The sequence below is a fragment of the Pituophis catenifer genome, unplaced genomic scaffold (assembly GCF_029215685.1).
Source record: "Pituophis catenifer annectens isolate HBS135680 unplaced genomic scaffold, rPitCat1.0.hap2 SCAF_3, whole genome shotgun sequence".
Classification (NCBI taxonomy): Eukaryota; Metazoa; Chordata; class Lepidosauria; order Squamata; family Colubridae; genus Pituophis; species Pituophis catenifer.
This window is the reverse complement of record NW_027256883.1, coordinates 107,456,752-107,474,070: the sequence shown is the minus strand read 5'-3', so window position 1 is coordinate 107,474,070 and position 17,319 is coordinate 107,456,752. Positions and strand designations below refer to the sequence as shown.

General features: G+C 35.5%; 1 protein-coding gene across 1 annotated transcript; it reads left to right on the top strand.

The window, feature by feature from the left end:
* The first annotated feature begins 4,096 nt into the window (after positions 1–4,096).
* Positions 4,097–16,471, top strand: SELE (selectin E). The gene is made up of 14 exons (XM_070939188.1): positions 4,097–4,133; positions 4,822–5,208; positions 5,897–6,004; positions 6,117–6,305; positions 6,947–7,132; positions 7,233–7,418; positions 7,792–7,977; positions 10,486–10,671; positions 11,434–11,619; positions 11,720–11,905; positions 12,516–12,626; positions 14,028–14,049; positions 14,151–14,206; positions 16,427–16,471. The coding sequence occupies exons 1-13, from the start codon at positions 4,097–4,099 to the stop codon at positions 14,200–14,202; spliced, it is 2,022 nt and encodes a 673-aa protein (XP_070795289.1). The 3' UTR covers positions 14,203–14,206; positions 16,427–16,471.
* The last annotated feature ends 848 nt before the right edge of the window (positions 16,472–17,319 follow it).

Here is a 17,319-nt window from a genome sequence, read left to right as displayed (position 1 = left end):
TGAACAAGATGGCACATGTGGCCTCACATCCATGCTCCTACACTGATGCATATACAAAGAGACAGGGCCATCATGTTTATTTGGACTCTGTGGATACTGAACCATGGAATCATAGAATTGGCAGGAACCTTAGAGGACATCCACTCTAAACCCTGCTCAGAAGGAAGGAGCTTCTTAGCATGGTTTGTGTGGTGAATTTTATTTTTTTATATATTTACAGTATATCCCGCCTTTGTTATTTTTATAAATAACTGAAGGCAGTGAACAAACATAGTATTCCTTCCTTCTTCTATTTTCCTTATAACGACCTCGTGAGTTGGGTTAGACAGAGAGTGACTGGTTCAAAGTCACCCAAGCAGTTTTCATGCCTAATGTGAGACTAGAACTCACAACCTCCTGTTTTTTAACCTGAGACCAAATTGGTTTCTAACCTGAGACCAAACCTCTAGACCAGGGATGTCTAAGGTGGTCCATGGGCTGGATGCGTCATGTGCTGGCCATGCCCACCATAGCTCTGCAAAGGGAAAAAAATGTTGTGATATGTCACGTGATGGTGTGATGCTGTGAGTTTGACACTTGTGCTCTGTCTAAACCAAACTGGCTCTGTGACAATGTCTGAACAGAACTTCTGTATTGATTGGCTCATTCTAGAAGCATTTCTTGCTAAAAAGCTCCTCCTACTGTTCTGTATGGATGCCTGTTATCTTTTTCAAAATTTAGGACCACTTATCTTAATGCCAATTCAATTGAAGTATTTAAACTGAATCTGTGAGGACTGCAGTTTAATTATTCAGATCAGCCATTTTTGTTAAAAGAAGACATCCTCAGGATAGCAATACATTTATATAAATGAATGCAGAAACAATCTGCTTCTGCAATAAAATGGTTATTAGGAATAGCCCCAAATGGTTTAAGCAAAAATTAAAACTCATTCAAAACTATCCAGAGATGGTATTTTTGCAGTATTAAATAATTAAGTAATATTTATTGTACTATAAGATCTTTACACTTGAAAAGGGATAGCAAGACAAATATTTTCCTGCACATGAAGTGAAGATGCAATTTTTAAGAAGTTTTGGAGTAATAACATTTTAGGGTATGCTAAAAATATTGCAACAAAATGTATTACAAAAACTAATTTTCTCTGTATCTGGGGTGGGACTTCAAATAATGGTGAGCTATATGACTATTAGTGAACAGAAGCTGACAGTTTCCCACCTCTGTTTCTGACTACCAAATGAGAATTTCTTCCATAAAGAGTTTATGTTTGTTAACTGAAGAGGAAATTTTAGAAGAAAATTGGAAAAAAACAGGCATGGTCAATTCTGAAATACAACCTTTGAAGAAAAAAGTATACCTTAAAAGTAGTGAAACCTAGAAGCAAGGGAGGAAGATTTAGAGAGATTCTGTACTGTTTTGTTACATATCATACCAAGAAAAAGGCCAAAAGCCCAGTGGTGGGATTCAGCCAGTTTGCACCACTTCGGGAGAACCGGTTGTTAACCTTCTGAACAGTTTGGCAAACTGGTTGTTGGAAAAAATCATTAGGGCAGAGAACCGGTTGTTAAATTACTTGAATCCCACCACTGCAAAAGCCTATTAATAAGCACACACAATATATATCCTCAAATTATTGTAAATGTCAGACCTGCCCCAATCCAATCCCTTAGGAAAGAAAGACCCTCAACTCCATTTGGATAAAGTGATAGGTTCTTTTTACTAAAGAACACTGGTTGCAGCAAAGTCAGACTAGAACTAAGTTTCCCGCATGAAAAAAATACAAAAGGTTTCTCCTTATCCCAGCCCTCCCCCCATGAACACTTCATCTTCAGCCAATGAAGATCCGCCTAGATGTTTTGAGAATGCTGAGATGTTTGGGGTAATCCACATTCTTTTCTTAGGGTGCATGGCCTTGAGCGCTGGCACGAACTGGTTCCAAGCTGCTCTTTGTCAAGTTGTCATTCCCCCCTTCCTAATTCCAGTCACATACCAAAACATGTTTATTGCCCATTTGTTCCCTCCATGCCCCCTCCCTCCTAGCCTTTGATGGCAGAATGCCAGTGAGGTGCCAAGCTGAAGATGGCAGACCTGACAGTAAAATTCTCCTGTGAGCAGCCTGAAAATCCTTACAAACTTCATTTCAAATGTGATCAACTACAAGTTTTGCAATATTATTTGCAATAGTTATTATGCTTAATGCATTTGTGGGGAGATAAGTAGAATTGTATCTTTCATTCAAATCATAAAAATATTCTTCTGTTGAGCCATGGCTATCCTTAGAATGAGAAGTCCTTGATCCTGCATATGTGAAGGCAATAGATCCCAACTGGGCCTGGAGTCACAAGGCAAACATGATGAGGGCAGGAGCCAAGGTAACAAACTAGGATCAGTGACAGACAAGTTCAGGTATACATACAGCTACTGCTACAGTATAGTAGTCAAGGAACAAATGTGGGTCAGGCCCTATATTTCAAACCTAACCTATTTTACAGGGTTTTATGAAGTTAAAATTAAAGGGAGGAAGGCTATTTTTACTGCCACAAGTTGCTAGATAAAAGGATGGATAAATGGATGGATGGATGGATGGATGGATGGATGGATGGATGGACGGACTGAATAAAAAGGATTTTTTCCACCTCCATAATTAAACAGGAAAAAATGTTGAAAAATAAATCCTTGAAATGAATCCAATTCCAAGAATAGCTCCATCAACAAAAGAATTTGAGTACATCGTTTTTAAAAATGAGGATTAATTAAAATAAACATTTGTGTCCAGGAATTGCAATCAGATATTCATGAGGACAAATGCTTTCAAATGGAAAAGGCAGGGAGGTGGTCTTAGTTCTTTAACAGCATGAATATTCCAAGGATTTTTTTTCCTACCTAGGGAAATTCTCACTTTCTTCTTCACTTTCCTGTTGGATGTGTCATGGGATTTCCAAAGTGGCTGGAGTCTTCTATATAAGGCAGTGAGCTGAGTAATAGGCCAACAATCAAGAAGTGAAAGCTGCGGAGTGTCACTTTAAAGCTTGAGTCTGCAGAATACAACTATTCTGTTCATCTAACTAGAACTAGGATTTCACATTCCACATTCACTATCGGTAAGTAAAAAACAAAACTTTGAGCTTTTTTTTTAAATTTTTCAAAAGATGCCAAAGGGAAAGTTGAATAGAAAAAGAACATGTGAGTAATGACAACATTCATTCCATCTTAAAATGACAATTTGCTAAATTTCTTTTAGAAAATACATTTATAATGCAGGATCAAAGAATAAAAGTATTATTTATATTATTAAATATATATTACTTTTCACATTAATCTGCCCTTTAAAATTAAACTATAAATTCAACAGAGAACTAATGCCAATCTGAATTTTCTTAAAAATATATAAGTCTAACATACAGTTTGTAAGTCTCACTTTGTGAAGTTCATACTTTATATTCTTAGGCATGGCCAGAAAATAATTTTCTCCTAATGATTGAATTGCAGTTCTCAGAATTCCCAGCCAGAATTATGGCTAATTGCCATAATTAATTAATAATTAATAATCCCAACCATGGCTAATTGCCATTCAATATAACCAAATGCCAATTGTTGGGAATTGTCATTTCAATGCATTTAGAAGGCAGATTAAGGGAGGGAAAAGGAATAAGCTATTTTAACTTTATACTTTAAAAAGTATGCATGCAGAATGTTTCCTCCAGTTCAACAGCTTTCTAGCTGCAGTTTGTATTTACAGCATTCAAATGTTTCAAACAAGATTCAGTCTAGCTCTCTTGAAAACGATTATGTAATCCTGTAATCTCCTTGAGCAATCTGTTGCTGATTACTGGGAGAGGAAAATGAGAGGGAAAAAGAACTTTGTATGTCAGAAGGCTGATGAGATTTAACTGCTACTTTTGTTTGGATTTCAAATTTATTATATAACTGCATGTGAATTGTATGATTTCATTTATATATATTCACACACTCTTGAGAAAACCCATTACTTCTTTTATCAATTTATAACAATCTACTATTTTATTATTATTATTTTTAATCCAGACACTGCAGCACAGGAACAAAGCTAGACCATTTTAAGACTATTTCTGCTGTGATGATTACCTTTCACTTTCTCTCCACTCTTTGCTATGGTAAGTGAATGTTTCAAATCTTAGGAGCCTTCCTGACTGAGTAGAAGCAACATTTCTTACGGTGGGCTTCTTTTCACTGAAGCAGGAACCTTATTTTATACTTTTTAAAAATTACACTAGTAAGACAAACTAGAAAAAAACATTTTGGCTAAAAACAGACAGCAAACTAATGTCAAAAGTTTGTGTGAGGGTGAATGGTATCAAAAATTTACCAGGATCTGCTTAATGTTTCCAAACTGTCCGAAGGAGAAAGTTATCACCAGATTCGTTTTTCTCTTCCTTTTTTAATAATCTCAAAACTCAGACTATCATTCCTGTCTATTTTCTCTTTCTATCTTTTCTAGATCACTTGTTATATTTCATCCACTTTCTTTTTATTCTGTTTTCTTAATCAAGTCCTTTGTTTTGACTAAAGAAAAACTTTAGATTCCTTTCCATATATTAGAAGCCCATTCTAGGCACATGGCTGGTAATTTTATGCTCTGTTCCTTTTCCATCCAATTCATAGGAAGGCATAGTTACCTCTCACCTGTTTTTTAAACCAAAACCATTCCTCTTCCCATAGCTACCCTCTCAACCTTTATTTATGTCTTCTTTTAGCATGAACTACATTTCTGGTCTCTAGGGCTTATGTTAGCCCAGACAGCTAAATTCTAACACAACAATTTGTTGTTATCTCTTGTTTTAGGATTTTTATTATTTAAGGTTAGCAACAGCTGGACATACCATGCCTCAGAGGAAAATATGAATTACATCAAAGCAGAGAAATGGTGTAAAACCCATTTTACAAATCTGGTTGCTATTCAGAATAAAGAGGAAATTCACTACTTAAATGCAACGTTTCCTATAAATTCAAATTATTACTGGATTGGTATCCGAAAAATTGAGAATGAATGGAGATGGGTTGGAACAAACAAGCAACTGACCGAAGAAGCGAAAAACTGGGCTGAAGGTGAACCAAACAACGGAAAAAAGAATGAGGACTGTGTCGAGATCTATATAAAACGAACAAAAGATTCAGGAAAGTGGAATGATGAACCATGTTATAAAACTAAAAGAGCTTTGTGCTATAATGGTATGGATTGATATCACTCTAATTACTGTTTATACTGTTTTTAGTAGGAAAAGTACATATCTATTTTTAGGACTGTTGTAAATATTGAAAAATAAGGGGTTAGATTCAGATTGAACCATTCTTGATGTAAAATTGTAAATCAATGATAAGTCTTAATGGGACTTCTGTAAGAATATATTTGGAGTAATTTCATTGTATGGATTCTGCTTCTAATATTCCAAAGAGCTGTATTAATTCTTTTTTAAATGTCAGATATAATAATTGTTGGTGGCTATAAATGGAAGTCCAATCAAATTAATATTGGATGTATTTTGTGAAGTGCAAAGATATGGGGTTACTATGGGGAAGTCATATGAAAGAAATTGTGGAAACACTTTTGCGTGAAAGTAAGAAATTGGAAAAATCTCTGTAATTTATGTAAATGGCTGTTTCTCTCCTTTTTTTTTTTTCCGTTGTGGAAAATGTTTCCACTGAAATTTGTATAATACAGCAGACAGCTTTTAAAAAGAAAAAAAGAAAGAGCACCAGAAGGACAAAAAGCCAAAAAGGGAAAAATGAATCTTCAAAATAGAAACATAATTTTTTCCCTCTTTCCTTCTTAAAGGGAAATACCTTATTCTACTATTGTGTTATAATAGCCATAATATCATTACTGTTTCACAATATAATTTACTTAATTGTCTTGCAGCCTCTTGTACTCCAAATTCCTGCAGTGGTCGTGGGGAATGTATAGAGACAATCAACAATTACACCTGCCAGTGCAACAAAGGGTTCTATGGACGTGACTGCGAACATGGTATGATTAATTAGGCATTTAGTTAGTTCAAACTCATTGTGGATTTCCCATTCTGTCCATTTGTTCCACTTTGGAACAAATGCCTCATCCAAACTTTTCTGTTCTCTTGTAGTAATAACTTGCAATCAACTGGAAGACCCAGATCATGGTATCTTTACATGCAAACATCCAATACAGGATTTTGGCTTTAATTCTTCTTGTGATGTTCAGTGCAAGGAAGGTTACAAACTGACTGAGATCATGGAATCAATAACATGTATGGATTCTGGAAAATGGTCTGCACCATCTCCTTCCTGTAAAGGTATGTACATTTGATTGCTGAAACCAAATGAAAACCAAAGAGAAATTGTCTAAGTCGGTGTTATTGAATTATTATGTTATGAGTTATTTCTGTTAGTCAGATTGGAAAGATTATCACATTAAATTACATTCTATTCTACCTTCTATTATATGTCACTTATTTCAGCCTCTGACTTATGGCCATAATTGACCATAAAATTTCTGTTGCTGAGAAAGACAGTTGTTAAGTGAGTTTTGCCCCATTTTACAACCTTTTTTGCCACAGTTGTTAAGTGAACCTGCCTTCCCTATTGACTTTGCTTATCAGAAGGTGGAAAAAGGTAAGCACATGACCCCAGGATATTGTAACCATCATAAATACATGCCATTTGCCAAGCATCCAAATTTTTATCATGTAACCATGGGGATGCTGCAAAGGTTGTAAGTGTGAAAACCAGTCATAAGTCATTTTTTCAGTGCTGTTGTAACTTTGAACAGTCACGGAATAAATGATTTTAAGTTGAGGACTGTATAGTTATTGCAAAACACAAATTTTGTAAGTATTCTGATGAAGAATTCATAGCTTTAGTTTGTCTTCAGCCAATAGGCATCTGGTTGATTAAGGAAGATGCCTATTCTAATAGAGTACAATTTTGTCTTTAGTTGTGGAATGTCATGCACTACAGAAGCCTGCACATGGTTTGTTCAACTGCTCCAACCCTTCTGAAAATTACGCCTGGAATTCATCTTGCATTTTTTCTTGCAAAGAAGGTTTCGTTTTGAAAGGCCCCAATATGCTCCAGTGTGGTGCATCAGGGGAATGGGATGGACAGGAACCTACATGTGAAGGTGAAGGTCTTATCTTATTGCCTTACTCTTGCTGTTTTTCTATGTTCTTTTCTTTGACCGTATATGAGATGACTTACGGCACGATCTTCCTCTGTTTCAGGGGTGAAATGTCAAGCAGTACGTCAATCAGAAGGAAGCCTTCTGAATTGTTCCCATCACGGTACAGAACTGAAGTATAAATCAACCTGTGATTTTGCTTGTGCAAAGGGTTACACTTTAAGAGGCTCACCCCAGATTCAGTGTTTATCAGACGGACACTGGAGTCAGCCAATTCCTGTTTGTGAAGGTAAGAGATGGAGATCAGACTATCTAGTAATATATTTTGGTTACCAGTGCTACATGCACGCTAGGATTCATTTTTATACTTATTGTAATGACAGGGATTTTATTAGAATTTTATGAAATAAGCATCTTTATGATGTGGAAATATTATATTTGTAATTTCTAATACTTAGAGGCAGGGCTACATCAAAATCAATTAACTTCCTTTCCCATTTATACAATATTAAACTCCAAACTCATTATTTTTATATATAATTGCCAAATAGTAAAAAAAATGAATAAAAAATAAATATATATGAAAATATATATACCGTATGAAAATATAACACACCATATTTTTTTACTCCAAGTGATAATTTAAATTCTATCATTTACAGCCGTGCATTGCCATGAACTACAGCCTCCAGCTAATGGCTCCATGAGCTGCTCTGGTCCTTCTGGAAACTCTACCTGGAATTCAACCTGCAAGTTTGCTTGTGAAGAAGGATTTAAACTGAATGGATCCAATGAACTCCAATGTGATGCTTCTGGACACTGGGATGCATCACAGCCAGAATGTGAAGGTACCTTCTTATCTTAGTTCCTAATATTGTTTTCCTACCGGACATATTTTTTAATGTAGTCAATTGGCCCAATTATCACCAAAGTAAATTGGTGTCTGAGACTCCAAAACAAGATGGCTGCTGAGGAGTAAGGGCCTTTTTTTCTCTTATTCATGATCTGCTGTGTTTGCTGCCAGAGCTGGTTCTTTGGCAGTCTGGATTTGAAAGGGGGCATTTAGGAATGATCCAAGATGGCTTTTGGATGGCTGTGGACCCACCCAGGAGAGGGAATCTTGAAGAGTGCAGCTCCTTGTAGGAGCAGCTGAAAAATCAATGGGCACTTACATCTCTTCCTACCAGTAAAATATTATCATAGGCATTCCTGTAATTTTTAAATTCACTTTTTTTATTAAAAAAAATTGATTTATATGCTGCCCTTCTCCGGAGACTCAGGGCGGCTTACAATGCGTTAAGCAATAGCCTTCATACTTTTGTATATTTTATACAAAGTCAGCTTATTGCCCCCACAATCTGGGTCCTCATTTTACCTACCTTAGAAAGGATGGAAGGCTGAGTCAACCTTGAGCCTGGTGAGATTTGAACTTACAGTAATTGCAGACAGCTTGATGTTAATAACAGTGCTTTAGTCTGCTGCATCACCAGACTTTTTGAACTTTTTTTTTGTTATTATCTTTAAGATTAATTTGTTAGCTGAATGCTGATTTATATCAACCCCGGCTGGATTTTTTTTCTTTTTTCTTTTCTTTCTTTAATTTATTGGACTGCTTTTATCAATTTTTGCTTTCCATGACTTTGTATTTGTATTTAATTAATCTGCAAATTTTTTGGATCAAAATAGTCAGAAAATATCTTCTCTGTCTTCTTTCCTTTCTCCCTGCTTTGAGCAACAACATATTGGATTATAGAGAGAAGGAGGAGGTTGACACCCAAGGGGGAAAACAGAGTCTGGCTAGCAATATGTAGTCTTTAACTGAATTTTTTTCTAAAAGGTTAGGTGAATTTATAAAGTCTGGGAAAAACATTTTTTTAAAAAAAACAGACAATAAATACTTTAAACCCAGAAGAAGAACTTGTTCTCAAAGTAGCAGATTTATTGGGAAGAAATATAGATACAGAAATAACCCAGATGGTGGAGAACATTAAAAAGAAATGTTATTTCCCAGCTATATCCTGCCCAGGAAGAAATATAGACTCAGAATAGAGCCAACTTCATAAACCTTATAGAAGTGTAACACTAGGCTTTTATATTACGAAACATCCAAGACTTACGCATATTCCGCCGTGCCCTGAAAACATTTCTATTCCAACAAGCTGGTCTGGCCTAACTCTCCCTTTTTAATTGGCTTTTAAACTGGCTTTTAAATTGGGTTTTAAACCTCTTTAGATAAATTTGGATGTTTTTAATCTTTGAGCCTAAATTACTTAATCTGTTTCTTAATAGTTTTTAACTTCTATATGTATTTGTATTTATTATGGCTGTTCACCGCCCTGAGTCCTTCGGGAGTAGGGCGGTATACAAATATGAAAAAATAAATAAATAAATAAATAATATAATAGCAGAGAACTTTCTGGGTGGATAAGTGGCAAATGTTTCTTTAAAGGGTTTTGAAAGAGAGTGGGAAATGGACTGAATACATCAGATTGAGGAACGATTTTATCTGGGTTTTTTGAAGCAAGATAGGTTGATTTTGAAGACTGCAGGGGTGGGTTCTTCTTACCTTTAATACCGGTTCGCAACGGGGCTGCGCGTGTGTGTGAGCAAAGCGAGCATGCACAAGCGCTCTTCTGCGCATGCGCAAAAGCATTTTCAAGATGTCAGGGTCAGTGGGCGGAGCCTCCCGCCAGTTTTACTACCGGTTCTATAGAACCGGTGCGAACCAGGAGCAACCCACTACTGGAAGACTGGATTTATTTTATTCAATCAATTAGCAATTGATAAGAGATGGTATAAACTATAAAGAAACAAAAATGTATATTTGATTTGGGACCAATTAGGGTTAATATTTGGGATGATTTGGGATTGAAGCCATGATAAATTTTCTACAATTTGATTACAATAATAGTTTGCTAACAGAAGGTTTTGGAATTTCAATCTTGTCTTCCTCTTATTATTGTTCACAATTTTTATTACATTTATACTATATGTTTGTTATTATTACTTTTTCTGTTAACTATTTTGTTATTAATATAGTTTATAGATGATAGGCTAACAACTTGTAAGTAGATTTGGTAGTTCAACAGTTTAAAATTCTTTTGGCCTGTTCGCAAGGGGTGGGAAACTACCATTGCTGTATTATATTAATCAGCATTCAGTTAGGAAGGATGTTACGTCTACATGTGTTAGTCTTCTTTTTTTCTTTTTTCTTTTCAATGTTTTTTGTTGGGATTTTTAATTCTCTCATCCTTTTTTGAATATTTTGGAATTTTGTATTTTAACTTTCTTTGACTAAAATACATTTTTTTCATACAAAAAAAGTAATTTGTTGCATGTGCTGTGTTTATTTCCAGCAGTAAAATGTGTAGCAGTGCAGCCTCCTGAAATGGGAATAGCCAAACATTCTTCCGACGATACAAATCCAAGTTTCAAGTCAGTCTATGAATTTAGTTGCATGGAGGGTTACACATTGAAAGGATCATCCCACATTCATTGTTCATCAAATAGTGAATGGTCTGATCCAGTTCCTAAATGTGAAGGTAAATTTTGAGAACAATGAGACATTGCCATTTGTCACCTCCATACATTTGCTGAAATTAGGAAATACTACATAAAACTATGCATTATCAAGCAGCTTTGTATAATTTCTTTGATTCTGGATGAGTCTATAAACAATGCATGCATATGGAAAATGTTTATAAAGAATCAGAACCTTTGAATTTTGTACCCATTTTTAAGAAAGGAAGTGCAAATAAATTATACAAAGTAGTATTTCAAGAGTTATATTTTCAGCATGGAGAATATGATCTTACAGTTTAAACTAGACTAGTCCCTTTGACTCCAATGATAGAACATTCCTTAGATTACTATGAATTTCAATGCACTGCCCAAAAAAGGACAGTGAAATTCAGGACATTTTTATTGGGAATTTATCCCAAAATCTAAAACAGCAATGGAAATCTTGTTGCAATATAATTTATATGGGCTGCAATAAACACAATGATTTTTTTTATGCCGCAATGAAGTTAAGTCTCTAGCTCTTCAACTCATAATCCTTTTTTGAGGAAATAATAAATTCTTATTTAGCAAATAATTTTCCTAGGGTATCCAGCAAAATTATGGAGATTGGTAGTAGACTTTGAAACAGAAAATAAATAAATAATTGGGAGGAGAGATCAGGAGTTTAAATGTAACCTCAGTACTATGATAAGAAATTCACAGCTTTAGTTTGTCTTCAGCCAATAGGCATCTGGTTGATTAAGGAAGATGCCTATTCTAATAGAGTACAATTTTGTCTTTAGTTGTGGAATGTCATGCACTACAGAAGCCTGCACATGGTTTGTTCAACTGCTCCAACCCTTCTGAAAATTACGCCTGGAATTCATCTTGCATTTTTTCTTGCAAAGAAGGTTTCATTTTGAAAGGCCCCAATATGCTCCAGTGTGGTGCATCAGGGGAATGGGATGGACAGGAGCCTACCTGTGAAGGTGAAGGTCTTATCTTATTGCCTTACTCTTGCTGTTTTTCTATGTTCTTTTCTTTGACCGTATATGAGATGACTTACGGCACGATCTTCCTCTATTTCAGTGGTGAAATGTCAAGCAGTACATCAATCAGAAGGAAGCCTTCTGAATTGTTCCCATCACGGTACAGAACTGAAGTATAAGTCAACCTGTGATTTTGCTTGTGCAAAGGGTTACACTTTAAGAGGCTCACCCCAGATTCAGTGCTTATCAGATGGACACTGGAGTCAGCCAATTCCTGTTTGTGAAGGTAAGAGACGGAGATCAGACTATCCAGTAATATATTTTGGTTACCAGTGCTACATGCATGCCAGGATTCATTTTTCATACTTATTGTAATGACAGAGATTTTACTAGAATTTTATGAAATAAGCATTTTTATGATGTGGAAATATTATATTTGTAATTTCTAATAATTTGAGGCAGGGCTACATCGAAGTCATAGAATCAGAAATAGTTGGGGGAGAATTCAGGAGTTTAAATGCATGAATTTGGGGGCTTAAGCGTCTGAAAACTCTAAGGTGGCCATTTTGCTTTGTAAATCCTAACCAAAATGCATATAGCAACCCAAAGCTCCAGTTTTTCATAATAGGTACTCTGGTCTGGCTTCCTAGAACACAATAGAGTTGCTGATGGAGCACCACTCGTGCTCCAAGGGAAGATATATGAATTTTGAAAAATCATCCTTATACAATAAATAGGAGCTAATTACTAGAATAATATATAGTATTTTTTTTTTTTCTTCTGTCCAATTTTCTTGGCAAGGCTTTTCAGAAGTAGGTTACCATTGCTGTCTAGAACAATAGATTCAAAGAACAGAATTTATACTTTTCTAATTTATTCCAATTTTCAAATTTTAGGTACTTCAACACTTGGGAAATTCTTAGCAATTGGTACATCAGTCGCTGGGCTTTCTGTCCTATCAGTGGTATCATTCATTATCTGGGTCCAAAAGCATCTTCAAAGAAAAAGTAAGACATTTTCAGAATCTTTTGTTTTAAAGTAATACCCAATTGTTTACTGTATATACAGCAACTGCAATACTACGTAGAAATAGCCAACTTACAAGGTAAATCTCTATCTACCTCACAAAGTTGTAGATAAAATAGGAAGCAGAACTATTAGGTATGTTCACCATCTTGAGTATTTATGTGGATGTGGATAAAAGAGATAAAAGTTTTGTCTGAATGAGCTTAAATAGCAAAAAATGTGTATTAAAATGTAATGTGTCTGTTTTAAACAGATTTAAATAATATAAATTGTTATAGCAGACATGAAAAAAAAATTGAACTTTTTTCATTCTTGCTGCAATCCTCTAAAATTGAAATTGTACATTCAGACAACATTTCTGCTGGAACCAATGAGATATTTCTTCAAATTGGAAGGTTTGAATTCACCTTCATGACAGCTGTAGTCCCAGTAATTTTTCCTGGGCTGATATTATTTGTTTTTAAAGAAATCTCTATATTAAATATAAATTAAATTAGTAACTGAAGTACATTTAACTCTATGAACAAGTGTTATGGGAATGGACTTTCATTTTGATAATAGATGAGAGCAAGGTTAACTTAAAAAGCAATTTATGAAAATGCTTTTGATACATTATGAGAATGCCTGTGATCTGAAACCCGCACTGCATATCTGACATTAATACAATCGAACGAGTCCAGAGATATTTCACGAGAAGAGTCCTCCACTCCTCTGCTCACAACAAAATACCTTATGCCACCAGACTTGAAATTTTGGGCTTAGACAACTTAGAACTATGCCGTCTTAGGTCTGACCTAAGTGTAGTACATAAAATCATCTGCTACAGTGTCCTTACCTGTCAATGAATACTTCAGCTTCAACCAAAACAATACAAGAGCACACAATAGATACAAACTCATGGTAAACCGATCCAAACGTGATTGCAGAAAATATGACTTCAGTAACAGAATTGTCAATCTGATTCTGTGGTTTCTTTCTCAAAACTTTAACCTTAGAGTGTCTACTGTAGACCTCACCCTATTCTTAAGAGGTCTTTAAGGGGCATGCATAAGCTCATCAGCATGCCTATCGTCCCTGTCCTAATGTTCCCTTTTATTCGTATGCATTCCATGTATTCATAATCATGTTTACAGTTGTATCTGTTATCAAATACATGCTTGATGAAATAAATAAAAAATAAAAAATACATATACTTATGTAGTCATAGTACCATAGAATGATTTATATTCTTTGTATCTATATAAGATGATTCTTTACAGAATGAAGACGATAATTCAGATATGTTTATATTAGCAATTGCTTAAAAATGGGATATCTTACTTATTTTACTAATTTTCTCTTTTTCTTTCCTTCTCTTTATCCGTTGCCCTTCTCTCTTGCAGAAAAATCATTCACTCTTACAAGGTATGTTCCTTTTCCAGATTCTTGAAGAATCCGATGCAATTTTTGGTTGTTATATTGTTTTGGGATGCAGTAATTTACATTATTTTTCCTGTGTTTTTTAGCAGTGTCTCAAGCCTTCATTCAGAAGGTAGTTTCCAAGCTCAAATCGTTTAATCAAGTAAGTTATGAAGAAAACTATTGTTTATTGCTTTTAATGGTACATAGAATGGTGGATGGCTGGAGGCCAAGAGCATAGCTCAGCAGTAGTGTATTGCTCTATAATATGAAAATAGCCACAAGCACATGCTAAAATTTCTAATAAAGAATATTAGGTAGTAGAATTGAAAAAAGGGACTTTCTCTGAGGCCTGGAGAAATACTGGTTGCCAAATTATACCATATATGTTTTATGTTAAATCACATGTTTCGGTAAAAAGCTGAACATCTTTTTTTTAATAATGCTTGAAGTTTTTACTTCATGGCTGGATATTGATTTATGAAAAATGTATATATTTTTTCCCATCAAGTGACAAAGTTGACTAAGAAAATATTACAGTGTTTAAGACACATTTAAGAATTAAGTCTTGAATCCTTAGAAAATGATCCTGGGCTTTCAATATTCCATAGGATAATTTTTTCCATCTTCATTTATTTTATATATATTTAAATTTATATACCGCCCTTCTCCCGAAGGACTCAGGGTGGTGAACAGCCAAAGATAAAAAACATAGAATACAAAAATTTAAGAGCAATTTAAAAACATATTAAACAATTTTGGCCCAACAATTAAAATACCCCATTTAAAATTCAAATTAAAATTAGGCAGTTGGAGAAGTTAGGCCAGCCCGGCTTGTTGAAATAAAAAAATCTTGAGGGCCTGGCGGAAAGTATGTAAATCCGGAATCCTCTGTATCTCTGGGGGGAGCTCGTTCCAGAGGGCAGGTGCTCCCAAGGAGAAAGCTTTCCCCCTGGGGGCCGCCAGTCGACATTGTTTGACCGACGGCACCTCATGAGCCCCTCTCTGTGGGAGCGTACTGGCCGGTGGGAGGCTCTCAGTGGCAGAAGGTGGTCTTGTAGGTATCCAGGTCCTAAGCCATGGAGCGCTCTAAAGGTGGTCACCAACACCTTGAATCGCACCCGGAGGACCACCGGAAGCCAGTGCAGCTCGCACAGGAGAGGTGTTACATGGGAGCGCCATGATGCTCCCATAATCACCCGCGCGGCCACATTCTGGACCAGTTGGAGCCTCCGGGTGCTCTTCAAGGGGAGCCCCATGTAGAGAGCATTACAGTAGTCCAGGCAGGAAGTGACGAGGGCATGAGTGACCGTGCGCAGGGAGTCCTTCATCAAGGAAGGACTATATTAAAGTGGGAAACAATTGGCTGATCTATTCCCTATAATATGATGCTTTTTAAAATGGATTTATACACTTTTAGATTTGATTTAACTTACACCAACTTTTCCAGGAGTGCAGGTCGTCCTTTCTTAGTGAGCACAATTGGGACAGCAACTTTGTTGCTTAAGTGATGTGATCACTAAGCAAAACTTCAAGTGAACATTATAGACTTACAACACCACTTCCCATTTGGTTGTTAAGTGAGTCACCACAGGTAACTAAGGAGATATCACATGACTACGACTTCTGATTTTACAGCCAAATTTTCCTTGTATATTATTGCAGTACATTCAATTTTTCCAAACTTTCATTTTAATATTTTCATTGTTCCTTTGTGTTCCTTTTGAAGTTTGGATTTTTAGAGGAAGTGTATACATTAAAATTACACAAAAGTGAGATGTGATGACAAAAAGCTTAGGAAGTCCTGCTCTGGAGGAAAGGATAAATAATAGCTAATTTATTAATCATTCCAATAATCTGCCTAATATTACAGAGTTCTTAGGCAGATTTCAAACTGAGCTAAAATATTAAAAACAGTGGAAGGGATAAAATAATAAAATACTTTAATAAGTGGTGCAGAAAAAGATACAATAAAAATATTACCAGAATCCCTGGTCAATTAATAAAATTGTTAAAATAATGTCATAATAACTTGTGGTACAAATTCATATGTGCTTAGTCATACAGAAGGTTTTTTTTTAAAGAAAGAAATATCCAGAAGCAGCTGATTTAAATATTGAGGTTGGAAATTGATCTAAAGTGAGGTCAAAAATAGTCTGCAGCTAAGAATAACTTGACATTATTATGTCAAATAATATTGTGTCATATAGCCACAGAAATATTTGGATTAAAAAACATACAAAGTTTCTCCTGAGTTCAAAAATGGTAAATAAAATATTGTTATAGCCATAGGATTTTGATCTATTCTCACCAATATTTGGAAACCTAAGAAAGGAAGTTGAAAGGAGGCACATCCAAAACTATTACATTTTCTTATTTTCAGCCAGTAAATGTGAACGTCTCTGAAATGATATCCAGCCACTCATGGACTGAGATAAGTCGCCTTTGGAGAAGCCCTTTCTGACATGGATAAGTGGAGGTTCCTTGAGGACAATGACTTGAGAAGAAGTATCCTGTCCCACCACAACAATCCTGTTCCAATACTGGCAACATATCAAGGAAGAATAGAAACCATCCAAGCAGCATGGCATATGCTCCAGTCCAGCCTTATACACAGTCCACCTGAGGGTATCTTCTGTCCTTAATATTTTGAGCTCTGATAACTCCCTTCACTTTCTGTTAATCTAGAACAAAAGTGTTGGGAATTTATTCTTTTTTATATATAAATGATACTTTTGTCATACTGAAAACGGTGGATGTAGACGTTTTCATGTAGAATTGTACATTTTGTTTTTTGTGGCCATGTTTCAAGAAGAGACCTCACAACTGTTAATCATCAGGGAATATTTAACTATTGTGATACATTTATCTATAATACCTCTAGGGAACAGTTCAGTTTGGACATAGAAAAGGGAGATGTTAATTTTTAGGGTGTAATTTTCTATAGTTTTTGAAGTTACCAAAGTAATACTTAAAATAATTTCAGAATGGGATAATTCATTATCTCTGCCAAAGCCTAAACTTGCAGAAATATACTACATGTAGTCCAGTGGTGGGTTTCAAATTTTTTTACTACTGGTTCTGTGGGTGTGGCTTGGTGGGTGTGGCTTGGTGGGCGTGGCAGAGGAAGGTTACTGCAAAATCCCCATTTCCTCCCGATCAACTGGGACTTGGGAGGCAGAGAATAGATGGGGGCATGGCCAGTCAGAATTTTTACTACCGGTTCTCCGAACTACTCAAAATTTCTGCTACCAGTTCTCCAGAACTGGTCAGAAC